We start from the raw sequence: 18430 nt of genomic DNA on the forward strand, positions 1-18430 counted from the left end.
TGCTGAATCAAATAAAACCTCACCCATGTCGATACAACTAATAGACCAGAAGTTATGAAAGTTTTTATGGATAAATAGTACAGTACATTGCCGTGTAGACATACTAAGTATTAGATTTTCAGGATTTTTAGAATTAATCGAATATTTCTGAATGACCTTGGATGCAAAGATCCGCTGAAGATATTATCTCTTAATAATGAGTGGAACGCAGAAGAATATAAAATAACGCTCACTTGTTTTACAAAAAGTATTGTCACTTGTAAATCGATGTGTTTATCTCAGTTCAGATCTTCAGTTTTGACACCTCAAAACTATGATGAAAAAAAATTCTCGCGGAAAACACGTGCATAATTGTTGTATACAAGGAACATATTCTGAAAACTTTTAGAAAATCAAAAATGTCAATTATCTAAACTTGTTTAATTTGTCCAAATTTTAAGAAAAATGAATCTTAAAGATTATCAAAAAGGGATAGTATAAAATGAAGACCATTTTAGAAAGTGGTACAAATCATATTTCACTATCAAAAATAATGGCTCACTTGACAAAACCAATGCACCCTACGATTTCTCGAATAACGGGTAGGGATAGCCTGGTTGGTAGAATGCTGGGCTCATGTTCGTGAGATCGAAAGTTCGAATCCCGAAGAATCCCCATGTGACCGTTGGACTTGAATCTGTGGGGGTTACAAAGTCCTCCAGAGTTTTCATATCAAATCAAAACCTCTGAGGGTACTCAATTGGAGATGGATTGTTTTCTAGTTCAGGTCAAAATTACGATCTGCGGACGAATGAATGGGTCCTTCCTGCAAAACGAGTTGTGACGTGTGTTTGTAGCGGAAGTCGTATTCTTAGCCATAGATGGCGCCACTGAAAAACAAGAAACGCAACATCTGCCTTAAAATGACTCGGATTTTTAAAACAAGCCTGTTAATATTGTCAAGCGGTAATAGTAACAACTATTTCTCGCATAACAAACTAGTTTGTCTCGGTTATGCTATGACATGGGAGAAACTTTTCGTCCCCAAATTCTCTTGCACTCTAATTTAAAAGAAAGGAAATGTCAGTTCAGACAAACCTTAGAGTAAGCTGTAAAGTTACTGAAAAAAATATTGCAGAAAAAAATTTCAAAATGCAAAAAAATTATTGGAAGAGAACTTCTCCATTGCGTAATCCTAAGTTATCTTCTTATAATTTTTATACTTCAAAGGAAATTTTTTCTGTATTTGAAAAATCTTGTCTTTTTGGCTTACTCTAGGTTTGAAGGGCCAGCGTTAAGCATTTGTCACGTCGCCAAATGCGATAAAATCGTACATTCGGCGGGGAAAAAAATGTGTTTTAGCGAAAGTATTTTGTCTATTGAAAAGAAAAATATATATTCCCATCAAACTTGAAAAAAATTATAATAAAAAAAAGGTCAAAGGGAATTTTTCAAAACAAATCCTGTATCTTTTATTCAAATAGTACACTAATTTCATTTAATTACGTCGCATAACCCATTAGAATTATATTAAGTCCAGATTATGTAAGAAACGAGAGAGAATATGTAAGCGTCTACCGTAAAGTACAGACTACTACGTTCGTGACGAAATTTTTTCTTACAGTTTGCGTCAACAAAACATTATGTGGGTAGTAAGATGCATATGATCATCCAAATATTTTTGTAGAAAATATGCATTCTCATGACAATAACATAATTTTGCCTAAGGTTTATCCTTATATTACTCTTCCAATCTAAGATATTATTAAAAATTAATCTTTTCCAATTTCTTCCCCTCAAAGACGATAAAACATAATTTTTTTTTTTTTTTTTTGAAATANTTTTTTTTTTTTTAAATCTTCTCTCCTTTTCATTGCTCCTTTACTTCTCTCCAACTGCAAAATGACTCTTGATTTGAATTCGCATTTTATAAAATAATTCGATTTATAGTAAATTAGCATTTTGATTTGAAGTTTGCTATGTCAAAAAATCAATTCTAAGAAATTGTTGAGATTAGAATTTGGCTAAGAATGTTGAAAATTGAGTAATACTTTTGACATTTGATAAATTTACTGAATTTGAAGCGGTCTTGTCTGAACTCTTTTTTATATACTTAAAAATTAGTTATGGTGGTGTAAGAAAATTTGCAGCGAAGAACTCACGTGGAAAATGTTGAGCAAACTTAACTCTTAATTAAGTTAATGAGAAGTAACTAAATTTTTTTAAAATTTTTTTTTTAGAATGGACAATTACAGCATCGCTTAAAATCAGTACCGTCTTTACGCATGGGCACACCCGGGCAGTGCCCAGGGGCCCCAGGCACTCAGGGGGGCCCTTGAGAATCTTACTTTTTATAAATTGTATTANTAGGAAATTTTCTCCCGAATTCGAAAATCCGATTTGTTATTTATTTATTCAGTAACAATTTAAATTGCTCTAAAAAGGTTCCGTAGATGATGCCATCAAAAACGATCCCTGATGGGTCGTGACGTCACAAGTGCGAACGGGCGGTAAGTCTACTTATTTCTCATACCTTATTTCAACGTGGTTTTTATACGGTGTTCTCTTTCGTCTTCAAATTTATACTAATACTAATTCTGTGAATTAAAATTACACTTTTATAAGTGTGTGCATGCAAAATGGAGGAAGGTCTTCAAAAAGCCCAGACGGATAATATTCCAAAAATAACAGAGGAAATGATTATATGAATGATACATACCAGAACACTGCAGATTCGGAAGGGTTACATTCAAATGAACTAAAATCCGATCATTATCACCAGGGTTATCAACAAAAAGTTCACTAATTCTAAAAAAAAGAAGAAAAAAATATATAATTATTCATTAATGATTAAAAAATAACAAAAATAGCAATTCAAAAGATAAAATTGCTATTAAAGTAAAGCAGTTTTAGAAGCAAACAACCAAGTAAATGTAAAGCAGAAATAGAGAATGAGTTGTACAAAATTTGAAAGCAACATAGTTATTGTCAGATACAAAGCAAAGTCAAGTATAAAGTTTTTCTAAATCATAAAAATAAAATCAATTTTTAATTAATTTTAAATAATTAAGTCTCATGACTAGGTTTAATATACCTTTGGGTACACAATGGGAATTCCTTAAACATAATAAATTAAGTTAAATACCATCATTTGAATACTTTTTGATGATAAAAATATTTCACATGATGTAAAGGTTTAGAAATTAATTTATTTATTAAAAAAAAAAAAATTGATTTACAAAGCTTCAACTGTTGATGTAAAAGGCTATTTGTAACCATATACCCATTCTATAGTTCAGCAATGGAGAGTATTATTAAAAAGAAATCCATGTGTAAGAGCATGGGGGAAGGGCACAACAAGACCTTTCAAATTCCAAATTGAAAAATGTAATGGGAATTTTATTGAAAATTATCCAGATGCATGTGGTTCATATTCTTACACTTATAGAGGCATTTTTCTTATTTGCAAAAGTTTTAAAAGCTTACAGTTACTACTATGGACATCGCAGGAGCTCAATATTTGAGGAGGACGAAACTAAGTTACAGTCACAATAGCTCTCTAAATTTCATAGATAAGATTAAAAAAATCTTAAATGGGATAAATACCTTAAAAAAGATAAATTATTTTTTTCTTTCTTTCTTGTCTTTTTTAACTTTAAGGAATTCAAATTAATGATAATTCACTAAAAAAAAAATTTATTAGTCAAAAGTATTGAGTGGAATTTTTAGAGATTCTAATGAGGAGGGGGGGCGTATATCCACCGTCCCTGCCGTCAGCGATGCCCATGGCTAGAGTACAATTATTTGATAAAATAACATTATTTTACAAAAATTTACAACACGCACAGCACTCATGTGTAACCATTAGCCGTCACCATCTTAATTTTTAAAAATAGTTTTTTGGTCTCTCCGTCCCCTCGTACTCTTTTAAGGGATTGCATATGAACCGTGATATGCACCCACTAAGGATGTTTAGATCATTTATGAATAAACCTATTCCAATAAAATTTTGATAATGCATTTTAAGGGTGTTAAAAAAAACCGGTTAACAATTTAGAGGTTTAGTGTTTTACAATCAATAAATAAAAATTGTTGCTGCATTATGAGTCGAGAGTGACACAACAGTTGCGAAATTTCAAGTGGAGAAAAACGATACCCCAAGAATTCAGGCAACTAACAACACAACTTTACTCCTTACAAATTATCCCATCTCTTTCAACTTGGAACGGAAACGAGATTCCTTTTAAACTCCCACCGCATAACAGTGACCCCTACCCTAGGTGACCCCTTAATATTTGTTACCCACGAAAGAAGGGAGACATTTGGAATGCCGTTATTAATTGGGACTACGACACCACACATTCCTGGCCGTGTAAACATTTTTCCCGCGCGACACCACGAGTTTGCCCCCCCCCCAATACTTGGCGGAAACCAACATTAAAACTGTCTTCCGGGATGCTAGTTTTCCCGCTTCGTACAAACACTGTACACTCCCCCCCCCTTCCTTTTTCCGACGCCTCCACACTTTTCAGAAAAGGCACGACGCAGCTGCAACCTTCTGCGGCTATTAATCCGCAGCGACGGATGCAAAACGTATAATATTAACGAGGGATGTGCAAGTGTTTATGTGTCTCTTAAAAACAGTGTGGGCGGATGTGGGTATTATAAAACTTTTCGGTCTTACAGGAACTGGAGCGGGCTTCTCTATTGGACTGTAATGGATGAAAATGAGGGAAGTGACAGGCATGGAATAATTAATCCATTCTATTGTTGAGTTATGAATGATTCTTTCAAATTTTTCAATACTCTTGAATTATGAAGAGAGATCAGCTTATGGGTTTAGGAGGAAATTCGAGATGCACAGCTACCCATAAATAGACGAATTTCGGAAAAGTTTTCGCAAATGAGATTGTTTTAAATACTTGAAATCTTATCTTTCGATGGGTGGTGACATTTTTCTAAGATGTTCCTAAGATGTAGATGTTTAGGGGGAGGACTAAACGAATAACCTACATTTTAACATAAATGTATTCGCTGATGTTTTAATTTTTCTCTCATTTGAGGTTGAGATTTACATCATAACTAAATAAGTTTTTGTGGATGAGTCTTGAAATTTAAAATACGGTGCGCAAAAGGGAGAGGGTAGATACAGATAGGGTAGACTTATATAAGCTACTTAATGGGTGCTGACGATATTTTTTAAGTTACGAAATCGGACGCAAAAACGTATTTTCTCTGAAAAAAACATAACTTTGTTTTTAGACGGATTCAGATTTTTGAAACTCAAAATATAAGGGGCAGCCGCCATCTGGGAAATACGGTTCTATTAGTTGAAACAGGAGGGCGGTAAAAAGTTTGGATCCCTTCATGTTAATTTCATTTTTTGTGTATTTCGCCAAACATCGAGAGCTTTGTAAACTAACTGAAAATTTTTTGCACACACTTATAAAATAACTTTTAGTAAATATTATTTTTCATTATTTCATTTAATAATAGTCGAAAAATTTTTGAATTGTAAGGTATACAATTTTTACATCATTTTAAGGAATATAATTTTACATGGCAAAATATACAAAATTGGAGTGAAATAGGTGGAACACTTAATGAGAAATCGATTTTTTTTTTTTAAAAATTACTTTTTCAAAATCCGATTTCTCAGGAACTAATTCGACCAATTACGATCAAATTTTGCATTTTGTCATGCAAAAAAAAAAAAATCTTTAAAATTATGTACAAAATTGTATACCTTGCAATTCCAAAATTTTTCGACTATTATTAAATAAAATAATAAAAAATAATAAATATTTACTAAAAGTTGCATGAAATTTGCATGAAATTATATCTAGATAAATGAATTTTATAAATGTGTGAATTTTTATTTTAAAATTTGCTTTAGAAATTCTCGAGATAGAGTGAAATACGCAAAGAGTTAAATTAAAATTAAAGGGTCCTAACTTTGAACACTACTAAGTATTGGGAGATTTCCCAGATTGCGGCTACTGTATTTTGGGAGCCAGAAATCCAAATCCGTCGATAGAAAAAAAAGGTACCTTTATTCAGAGAAAGTACGTTTTTGTGCTTGACTTCGTAACTTAAAATATCGTCTGCACTAATTAATTTGCATATTTGAAGTACCTACGGTAACCATTAAAATTGAGTCCCAGAACGTGAAGATCCGATCATTAGATCAAAAGTTATTTAGAGTAGTACGTCTATTATTTGGCTCACTGTACACCTTTCTAATGAAATTTTTTTCCATGTATAGGTAGTTTTTTTTATTTTATTCAACAGTCTTTGTTTAATATGAAGTGAAGTTTTTCAAAGTATTGATATATTGCTAATAAAATTGCCATGATTTGTTGGTATTTTAATTTGAAGCTTAGCTTTTAGTCTATTTTTAAGAAAAAGTCATTTCAAGTGAAATAGTGGATAAAAATTTTCAAGAACTTCATTGTAAAACTTCTTGGAGCGTTAACTATGGTGATATAAAAAAAGGTAACACTTTTAAGCATATAGCAGCGCTGTATTTAGACAGTTTCACTATAAAAATAGGACACAGATATTTTCGAATAATTTTTACAGAAAATAATTCATAAATGAAATTTTAAAAGCTAGTTGCACAGGGCAGCGGAGTCGAAAAAATAATTGCAGGAGTCATAGTTAGAAAAAAAATTGCTCGCATCAAAAATTGCTTGAGTCCTGCAGCTTAAAAAAAAAAAATAAATAAATAAATAAAAAAAAAATGAATAAATAAAAAAAAGAAAAAGATTTTAATGAAAATAATTTCCCTAAATATTTCTAAATATATATAAGTAATATTACTTATACGAATAAAATGAAAAATTTTAATTCCTAAAATAAGACTAAACAACTTAATTTTAGAGCCTATTTAAAAAAAAAACAAAAAAAAACAAACAAACATTAGTTTTATTATTAACACCCTTTGCAAAACAGTGGGATCCCCAGGAAGAATTTTAAAAAAAGTACCCTTATTTTTAAAAGTACTTACTAAAATTACTTTTAAGGCACTCTTAAAAAAAAAGCAAGAAAACGTGATAAGCAAATACAAAAGTTCAAAAAATTACTAAGAATCGATACTTTTCTTTTGAAAAAAGTTAGTTAATTTTTAATTTATTTGTTTATTCATTTTGTTATTATTGTTTATATTCAGAGTCCCCACCGTAGACTCATAATGCTGGTGTTATAAATCTGAACGAGGTAATTAAAGCTAAAATAGCTTGTTTACTCATATTATTGTTAGCTTTAGAATTTCTTGGAAAAATAATTAAGTTTTTAAATCAGAGAAAATAATTGATAATAAAATTCATCTGTTTATTTAAACCCTTTTACAAATATTCCTTTTAAAGCTAAAAATCATTTTTTTTTAAAAACGTAATTCAATATCAATACTATGCAGATTCACTACTTAATACTATAGGCAACAACCTCTGCTCGCTTCGCACACCAACCTCCAGAATAGCTCCAATATTATTTTGATTTCCAAACGATATGTATACCAAAATTAAAAATCATTCTTCTAAGAGAGTTCAAATTTTTTTTTTTTATTCCATTAACTAGGATTTGGTTGTACAGATTTAGTTCTTGATTCCATTTTAATAGTTAAATCATTTTGCTCAGTTTCTATTACAACTTTATTCATAATTTTGTTATTTGAATTCTTATATTTTTGGTCACTTTAAAACCTATTTCAACGATTTTTGCCAAAGTGATTATTTATTAATAGGGAGAAAGGTTAATTCTTAATAATGCTTTACTATTCCAGATTCATTATTTTAATTGCACGTGAAATCGTAACTGTGTGAATTAATACTGTGCACAGTCTTACTTAAAGCTGATTGTAATAACAAAATCTACTTACCATTTAATAATTGTAAAATCATTAAGTTAGAAATAGTTTTACATCTTTATTATAAAATGACGAAAAATTAGGATATAACATATTATTTTATAATGAAGGAACTTCACTTTTAATTTTTAAGCCTTTAATATGGAATAATAATAAACGTAATAACGCAGAATATGATAATCAAATATTTCAGGTAAATACCGAAACTATGGGATAATGGCATATTTCACAAGTAAAAAAAAAAAAAAAACTCTATAACTTTTATTCATTTTATGCTGATTAAAAACTAAGAAACCTAGATCTCTTTCGCTAATTAGGAGTCCCATCACATGATTTTTCTATCCAATAAAAATGCACCAAAAACCATAAGAAAACTGATTTAAATAATTATCTTTTAATGTTATACATTAATTATGCTATGTTTAAATTCATAATTCTTTAGTTCAACGCTTCTCAGCAAGTTTTAAGGATATTCTTGGTGTTTGATTTTGATATTTTTTAAAAATTTGAGTAAAAATATTTATTCATTAATAATTCATTGATTTAACAAGCAGTTTTTTTTAGGCGTGTTCAAAATATCATTTTAACGGCATCATGGTTATAAGTTTTAAAAATAAATAAATTTTACAAAAATGGATCATGTCAGAAGATCAATCAGACGAAAATAATAGTCCAAAGGCATAGGGTAAAATTAACGGCAACCATCAGTCACAGGAGCGACTCAATTAAACAAATGTCGATTGACAAAATTGTCTTTTTTTTTTTCTTCGTCGGAAATGCACCTCATGTGCGTTATTATTTAATAAATATGGAATTATTTAGATTATTTTATGATCCTCTGAAAATTACTTTATTTCACGCTTGTTTATTATAATTTTTCACCGTTTCAGAAATGAACGTCGTAATGTTTAACGTGCTATGAAAAATGCTTCATAAGACACGCCTTACATTATTAATATCTAACACATTTTTAATCATTTAAAATGCTCCATGTTTGAAAAAGGACCCCCTGTTTTAAAAAGTAGCCAGTAACTGGCCCACAGCAAAATTTCTCAATTTAGCTCTGTCGTCCAAGAGATTACACTTAAGCAAACATTAAGGCCACATTTCAAAAATTTTATTTCATTATTTATTACCGTTTGGAAATATTTTAGTCTATCTCCAACGCATACCAGCAATAGAAACGCACCTTTCGCTCAATAAAATTTGATATGACTAGTATAACATATTTTACGAAAAAAAAACCCCGAGGGCCAACGGACATTGCAGATGTATAAAACGGACATTCATTGACGGGGGTGTAGTCCACAATGTAGGGGAAGGTGGGGAGAACATTCCCCGTGTTCCATTCACCCTCACTCCATCCACTGATCTCTAGCATCCGTCCGGCCGTATAAGCATCCCGGATGCATCATCCGCCTCCTCTAAAGCGAGTGAGGGAGGATGAATAGGATCTCCATTCTTCCTGTCCGTTGTTGCGCCATCCTCACGTAACCCCCCCTTTTTTTCAAACGATTCCCCCTCCTCTCTCTCTCCCTTTTTTTAAAGCAAATAGTGGATTCGATCACCCCCGATTCATTCATTCTTTCCCTGGTTTACTCATCCAGCGATTTTTGTATGAACGGCAGGGATTTCTGTCGCCCCCGCCACGTGCGCGCACCGGACGACCGGTGGAAGCTGTATTCCACTCTTATTGATTAATTCTTTTTTTTTTCCTTCTATTTCTTTTATGGTAGTGACGTTTTCAGAGACTTAGATATTGAGAAATCTCAGAACTGTATTGAAGGTTTTTTCTTTCTAGCTGTTCAGATCGTGAAGAAAATTGCTGAAAACATATAGGGAATGATTAACATTTCTTCTAGAGAAACAGCACAGGTCTCCATCGTGGGCGGAAAACATACTCAGGATAGTGCTAACAAGCTTATGGGTATTTAAGGGGGTTAAAGATTCCCAAGGATTGTTAAAAAACTAATATCGACTCTACATTGAAATTCACCATTTTTTTTGTATCAAAGATTTATTCTCAGACCCAGCAAATAGCATATAAGTAATATTTTTAAATCATAGTGTATGCTTAATAACATAAAAACTTCATTTTCATTTGAGAGTAGTTTATGTTAGCCGGAAGCTAGTTAATTCAACTATATATTTTAAAATTTGACTTAGTTGAAAAACGGCTTTTTTTTAAAAAAATATAATTTAATTTACTTGCACCTGGCTAACGTAAAAGTACCGTTTTACGAAATCTTTAACAAAACTATTTATTAAAATAGCACAGATGAGGAGAAAAATGAATGATACTACCATAGGGAAGGTTTTAATAAGATGTGATGACAGACAGAACTTAATTATTATTGGACTGGTTGGTTATACATATAAAAAGCTTAAAAATAAATGAAAAAACATAACCTAAAGAAAGAAATAGAAATAATAAGATTATGTCATAAAATTTTTTAATTTAAATTTTTTGCCTTTAATATCGTAAATGTTAATCATACTCATTTAAAAAGTCAAATTTTGATGATTTCCTTTCATTAAACAATCGAATTGGAATTTGCTTAGTTATATTTGCATATAAAGATGCTATACTCTTTTTCCAAGGTTAATGGTAAAACCACAAATTTTCTAAAGCTTTATTAAAATATGATATATTTATTAAATGAAGTATTTAAAATATGTTTTATTCATTTCAAATAAGAAATTTCTCACATAATAAAGAAAAAAAAAGGAATACTTTTTTTTCTCGTTCAAAACATCTGCAAAAAAGGAATCTAAAATTATTATTCAAGAATTTTTTTTCTTTCTAGATTTAATAAACGTGTTGATTGTTTACGTTGCCTAAAAACGTGCTGATTGTTTAAAAATAGGTTGATGAACTAGTGTATGTTTTAATTAGTTGGATATTTTTTTAAAACGCATTTTACGAGAATTTCATTAATAACTAACCGTTGCCCCGCTGCTTTGCCCGTGCGTAAGAACTTAAATTTCAATTTTAACTATTCCCAAGAGATGCCGTGATATAGTCAAAGTTCTCTATGTATTGGATTTTAGTAATAATTTAAAATCTATCCGGTAGCCATTAAATCACACAAACCACCATAAGTATGAATTCGAAACATTTCAACGAAGTAGACAGCATAAGTATTTAAATAATTTCCATCCCTGTCGTGAAACAAGATAGAAAAATCAACCCGATGCTCCATTACGGGCAGTACTATTTCTTAATGCACCACTCGAGCCATAACTTGAGTATCGTATCATATCATATCATATCGTATCATATCATATCGCATCATACATATATCGTATAATATACTATTGCGCGGAAAAGGCAAGTTATGTCATCAATAATTGGTAAGCACCATAGCACCGTTTATGCTAAAAAATCATACAGCCATTTTAGTAAGGATCACAAATAAGTAATTACTTCGCAACTAAGCTTTCATTTTTATAAAAATATAAAAATATTCTAAAAAAAAAATTTATGAATAACTACTTACATAAAACTACTTAGTATTACTTTAGACAGCCTAACAAAATGAATCTAAATAAATATTAACGCGTAACTAATCATTTAACACTTTTGTAATTTTTACTCAAGACAACATAACAAAATCGGCGGTTTTTCAAACATTCTTTTAACCCCGTTAGGGGTGGAACATCAAAAAAATCCTTCCTTTTATAGTGAGTGTCATAAAAGGAACCCATTGTCATAAGTTTCTAGATTCGTTAATTTAGTCTATGTGATGACGAATAAGCCAGTCAGTCAGGACATGTCTTTATATGTATGCATAGATAAATTTCTTGAATTTTAGACAAATTTTTTTGAAGTATCTATAAATCAATCCAATTATTTTATACTGAATTTCCGAACAGAAATCGGTTGTAATCAAAACAGACAACAAAATAATACATACGATTGCGACGTATTAATATTATGGAGTATAGAAAGTTCCTCTTTTCAAAAGTCTTCAACCTGGATGCTTATAATCAGATGTCTTTAACCCTTTCGCAACATTTTGATAACAGTTGTGAATTTAATGACCAAATAAATAAAGAAACAAATATTTATTAAGAAACAGATGTAAATATTTTCCATAACAGAAAGAGTTCAATCACCCTCATCCAATAATGACGGGTAACTGAACTATACCACCTTAAAGAACGGAAAGTAAGATAAACTTCTTGAATAGCAAATGAAATGTCAAAAATATTTAAAAAATAGTATGAGTTACTCGCCTTGCATAACAGTAGCATCGATAATATTGAACTTTTTTTTTTCAAATGAAGATATTCAGAAAATATTTCATTACAATTTAATAATCTGTAAGGTTCGGGTCAGTATACTTACCACCAAATTCGTGAATTTTTAAAAAGTCGACGGGAATCTAATTCTCCGCTTATAATTTATGCAGCAATCTGCAGATAACTTCAGAAAAAAAAAATTGTTTTCATTCATGTACGTAACAGTAAGGGTTAGTGTGGGATTAAGAAGAGAAGCTGTTTTCATTTGTGCGCCATATTTTATCATTTTTCTCAAGGAATTTATTTGTAGTTACAAACACAGAATTTATAAATTCAGTATGTAAAATTTTAAAAATATCACTCACCTTGCCACAGGAAAAAAAAAGGAAAAAAAAAAAAGTCTTGAAAATTAAATTTTAGATAATTTTTTTTTTAGAAATCAATCTCAATCCAAAAAAATAGACATTTTAACATAGCATTTGTAAAAAAAATTGAAATTAATTAAAAAAATATATAAATAAAAATTAGCTTTTTTCAACTCTGCAATTTTGAAACACCAACGCTGTAATTTAAAAACCAAGAATGTTTACGTTAAAGCGCCAGTGATTAACAAAAAATTAGAGTAATTTTTAAGAAAAAAAATTTAAGGAAAATAAGTTAAAAATAACATAATTATCTGTGTAATTCTAAAGTAAGTTCAAAATAGAGTTTAAAGATGTGACAAGATAAAAAATAAATTACGAAAAAAATAGTAAAGTACGTCCAAGTTTTTTTGATGCTCATTTGGACCTTTAACGGTACATCTACAGTAAAGATTTACAAATGTATGCTATATTTAGAATGTATGTCATCATTCGAATGCTTTCCTCTTCATCCATTAAATATTTAATGGACGCAAATAAAACAAATATTAAATGAACTTTCATTTTCATTATATTTAAACGAGTAAGTTAAAATAAAACATTTTCATGATATTTATTTTTTTTTTTTGTAAACACTACTTTTGTAAAAATTTTAACATAGGGAATTTTGAAATATTCAGAACAGATTTGGGAGATAAAAATTAAATTTGCACACAAAACCTTGTTCCCCCACAGAGACTTAACAAAAAGAAACTAAGCAAGTAGCAAACTATTTGGTTTACTTATTTGTTTTTATACGCAATAAACTTTGCACTATTTATTTTTTTAGGGGCAATTGAACAATTTGAATACAATTTTCTATAAAATCAGACTAGTACTGTTATTTTTTTGAGTGTGAGAAAACAAATCATTTGTCGAGGTTTGGGAGCTTTCTGAGTTAAAAAATCTCAAAAAGCCATACATTAAAATTTGCATTTCTCAAAATATCTTCAGCCGATTTCATTCAAATTTTGCATTGTATCATCCAAAATTACACAGTTTAAAATGAAACAAGAGTTTATGCGTTTTGGTGTCCAAAATTATTTTGACCATTATTAAACAAAATAATATATATTAATACTAATTATATATATTAATACTAATATAATAAAACGAATTATGAAAAATAAATTACATTAGATTTTTTTTTATCATACAAATTTTATAATTATGAATGAAATTTTTTAAGTTCAAATGTGGAATACATATAAAAATACGTGTAAAATGTAAAATTAATAAGCCTAAGCAAAATTAAAAAAGCATAAAAAGAAAAAAAAATTAACCGGCCTAAATCTTCGAACTTTCTTCCATCTGAACTCTTGAAACCATGTCTCGAAATTCGACTTTTTTTAGTCTTCAAAACTATACAAAATCTTAAAATGTAAAAACGGATAGAAACATGTCGATCTACATGCCATTCACGTTAATGACTGAACTTGCAAGCAANAAAAAAAAAAAAAAAAAAAAAAAAAAAAAAAAAAAAAAAACATTAAAAGAGTGTTTGATAATATCTTCGTTTTCAATTTTTTAAATAACAATAGTTAATGTTAAACTAATTCAAAAAAAAAAAAGATTATTATTCTCAAAAGGAATAATTAGAGCCGTGGTGGCTCAGAGAATAAAGCGCTCACCTTATAATGAGCTAAGCTCGAATCCCAGCGATGGCTGTTCGATACGAATTTCGCACCCGGAATCGACAGAAATATCCTCATATATAAATATATATATTAAGTAAATAAAAAAAAATAAAAACAAACAAATATAAAAAAAAACACAACACAAAATAAAATAACATATATATATATATAAACAAACAGAATAATTAAAAATTTTGAGCAGTTTTTCGGATCATGGTATAAAATCGTAGTCGATGTCCTAATTTAAAAACCCTAGCGCAAACGGTTCTGCAGTTAAAAGATATTCAAAATAGCATTCGGCAAGAACAGACAAAAATATTAAGCAGACATAAAAGAAAAGTTGAAAAAGCACTTCAGTTTTAGTCGATGAGGGAAATGAAAGAAATCATAAGTTTTGATTTTAAGTTATTCAAACTCTACTAATTATATTAATGTATTTATAAATTAATAAACAAATATTAAAAAAGACTATGAAATATTTTGTTACATTGCGAAAATAAGAATGTCCATAAGGTATGAAAACTCGAATGTCCATCCTAACAAGTAGAAACTCTAAATATGTATTTGCTTCTTTCATTGAAATCTGTTAATTGGAGCAGGCCTACTAACGCATATAACGAGAGAAAGAGCTAAGCCTAAATTTCGAATCTACGAAATTTTTAAGTCACTTCGTGTTTTGTGTCACTTCAGGACACAAAATGCAGCACAGTTAATATTTTAGACAAATTCTATACAGTTAAGACATTTTGAAACATATTATAGCACAAATCTGATTCAACTTGAAAACGGAGTTTATTTGATGAAGACAAGGTAGGCACTTTATTTACTAGGGCTGCACAATGGGCTATTGGCGACGGTCAGCGAAACATCTCTGAGGATGATCAGAAGACATGACATCACAATTTTGATCTTCTGCAGAGGGGATGGCTCCCCTGCATTGGTAGCCCAACGATCTGCGCGCGAAGTCGAGCACTTTACGGTAGACAAGTTTAACGAGGATACCGCTCACCCTCGGTCCCTACGCAAGCTGATCAAAGTGGTCACCCACCCGCACACTGACCGCAGCCATTGATGATTAACTTCGGTGTTCTCTACTGGGAACCGTGTCTTTACGATCAGCCCACTGCGGGACTCGATGAAGACAAAGCCTGACAGTTTGGGATTGATTTCATTAGTCTTAGTAAGAATGTGCATACGATCATGTGCTGAATGAAAAAAATAATAAATTTTTAAAAGCTTTGATTAACTTAACTACCTCATTAACTTAGTAAAAGTAAAAAAAAAGAGTTTCAGTCCACTAAAACGCAAGTACTAAATTTTGTGAAGTAGGGAATTTTAGCAGAGAGAAAAAAATGCTAATACAAATAACACAAATGCAACCCCACTTTACATACAAGGAACAACAGAATGAAATAAAAAATTGAAGCACAATTTAGTTTAATGTAATAGATATAAGTGCCAAAGTCAAATCATCTTAATTATCACCAGGTAAATATTTCGAGTCATTTTCGATCAGCTCATCAACGTCAGCCTATATAAATAGCTAAACCAGTAACCAAAATAAAATAAAGAGCCTTTAATCGAATTTTAATGGCTGGGAAAAGGCGTATGTTACTCTGGAGAAACTGAATAATCAGAGCAAAAGAGATAAAAAGAAAGAGCGTGGGCGCTTCTATGCACAGGTGTGTGTATTCTCTGGAAGGAGTGTCCTAGAGTAGAGGTTCCAAAACAGCAAAAGGATCCCTCATTTTGCCGGATCTCTCTTCCCACGCGCATCACTCATCTGTGATTCTGTCTCGAACTAGGGCTTCTCCCCAATAGTACATCGAATTAAGGGCTTTCCTTAACACCGAATCCTGTTAGAGAAAAAGAAAATGAAAACGAAGCACATCAATTAGAGCATTAAATGCACTGGCGGGTCTTGATGAGCGTGCCAGGGCTGCCCTGAAAACGATAATTAAAAATTCGGTGCAGAATTAGAGGAGTTGAGAAAAATGATTGTATATTGTAAAGTGAATCTTTAGATGAAAATTGTATTTTTTACCCAACATTTAACGAATTATATATCAATTCAATTTGTTAAATGTTTGGAAGAGAAATATTACATCCAATGAATTAATTTTTCTTAGTGTTTTACACGGAAATGCGATTCCTATAATTATCGTTTCCATTATATTCTACAAAGAATGAACGTTTAAGAATAATTTACTTTAGCGTCAATTTTTTTTTAAAGCTGGCACTGAATTACTCTAGCTTAGTGTAAAACTGAAATATTTTTAAAATATTGTTGAATCGGTTTCCATTTGAAGCAACATATATTAGCATATAAGAAGATTTGTCGTAATAATATAATATGCCCTACTCGTTATATCAAGTTTTTACTGTATTCCTTTACTTACCATAAAAAAATATTTAAAAAAAATGGAATGATGTACTAAAAATTCTGTAAATAGCATAAATAAAAATTGTCGACATTTCGGCATCCTCGCTGAAAAAAAAATCACAGATCTAACAAGTAGAAAATATTTAAAATCTCAAAATTTTATTCTACAAATATTAGCTTAGAAAAAAAGGAAATGCTTTTAAAAAACAACCCACCCAGTTGAAAACTCACAATTCATTCATAAAAGAAGAACTTACTAATTGATTTAAAACAGATTTTCGAATCGTCTAATGAGTATTTAAAAGAAATCTATTCAACCAAATAATCAGTCCGGAAAATGACAACCCACGCGTCATTTGCAAGCAGAATTAAAGCCTTCAAGTACGCTCATGCGTACATCAAAGGAGTACCCAATTCTTCTTCGAATGTTTTCTAACAAATCAGATGGAATAATTAGTTGCGGAAATAAATACGGGGGGTGAGTAGAGGGCTTTTTGTGTTAAGAAAGAAAACCCGAGGAGAACAAAATGAAGGAATTCTTTTTGTGCCTTGTTTAAGACTTCTTGGAATAAAACGTGGGTTGTTTCGAAATTGGATGTGAAAAGATTTAGGTTGGGGGATGGCAAAGCATCTTGCGCAAAAGAGAAAATTTTCATGATCGCCCACGCCGATCTATTCGAAATCGATAAATGGCGGCAAACATCGATTGATCTTAAAAATCGGAAGAGAAGATGCCGGTAAAGTCTGTAATGTTTCGTACCAAAAGTTTAGATTTAATGAACATAATGTATATTACAGCACACTCAATACATCCTCTGTCAGTGCGAAATGCATCACACCTATTTTCCCAGATTAAAATATGTTCTGGTTCTGTAAACTGTTTAAAACGAACGATTTGTGAAATCTGAGAACTCTTCAGCTTGGTTGTTGGGTATAGGACTCGTGTTCACGAGAACGGGAGTTTGAACCCAGCAGGCCGAAGAATCCCCGTGTATTAAATGGTGGCTGGTGCACGTTAAATCTGCAGGGGTGAGCCGTGGTGGAACGTTAAATCTACCGGGGGCTCAGGAGATAGAACGCTAGTCTTCCAATGAGGTGAACCGGATTCGAATCACAGCGATGACTGGTCTATTTTGAATTCCACACCAGGCTCGCACCGATCACAATGCTGACATAAAATATCCTCAGTAGTAGACGGATCATGGGTTAGCCCCTTACCGTCAGGCTAACCATGGGAGGTTTTCCTCTCCTTGTAACTCAAGTGAGGGTTGGTTCCATCAAAATGTCCTACACGAAGGCAAATTTTTCCCATAACTTCATCCAGGAGTTCCCTTGTCTTCTGGTTAGGGTTCAGACTTACAGGGATACGGAGTTGAACATTGATGGTCTTAAGCCCAAAATTGGGTCGGATGTTTAACGACGGTTATAATATCTTCTTGGCCACAAGGTCTTCCAAGCTCCCATAAAAAATCAATACCTCTGGGGGTTTTGGTCCAGAAGTTTCCTCGTCTTCTGGATTGAGTTCAAAATTACAAGACTACGGAGTTGAACATTGGTAGATGTAAACTCAAATTTGGGTCGGCTGTTCAACGATGGTTATAAAATAAAATAGACCGCTTCTACAGTGTAGTTAAAATGAAGATATTTTAATAAATAATTTCTGAAAGGTGGGATTTTTTACTCAAAAGTTTGGGTTGTTATAATAATTGATTGATAATTGATTTTTTTTCAACTGATTTTAATTAGAATCTAATCAAGTTGGTACGATACTGGATTTGATAATAGTTTAATAATATTTTATTTGTCGTAATATTTAATTACCTTTCATCGAATGCAGATAAAAGATATTTTAAACTTTAAATTAGAAGAGCTTGCTATAGATGTTATTTTTAATTTAAGCAAACAATATATATATATA

The 18430-nt window shown here is 31.0% G+C and overlaps 1 protein-coding gene across 9 annotated transcripts in view; it reads right to left on the reverse strand.

Annotated features, from left to right (window-relative positions):
- LOC107442223 (endoplasmic reticulum-Golgi intermediate compartment protein 1) overlaps positions 1 to 18430 on the reverse strand; it is an 83330-nt gene that overhangs the window by 17143 nt on the left and 47757 nt on the right. For all 9 annotated transcript variants that reach the window (XM_016055727.4, XM_071177081.1, XM_071177083.1 and 6 more), the window contains exon 3: positions 2699 to 2787. In XM_016055727.4, coding sequence (XP_015911213.1) covers positions 2699 to 2787 — 89 coding nt within the window. The remainder of the gene's footprint in view (positions 1 to 2698; positions 2788 to 18430) is intronic.

This window comes from Parasteatoda tepidariorum, chromosome 2 (genome assembly GCF_043381705.1).
Source record: "Parasteatoda tepidariorum isolate YZ-2023 chromosome 2, CAS_Ptep_4.0, whole genome shotgun sequence".
Classification (NCBI taxonomy): domain Eukaryota; kingdom Metazoa; phylum Arthropoda; class Arachnida; order Araneae; family Theridiidae; genus Parasteatoda; species Parasteatoda tepidariorum.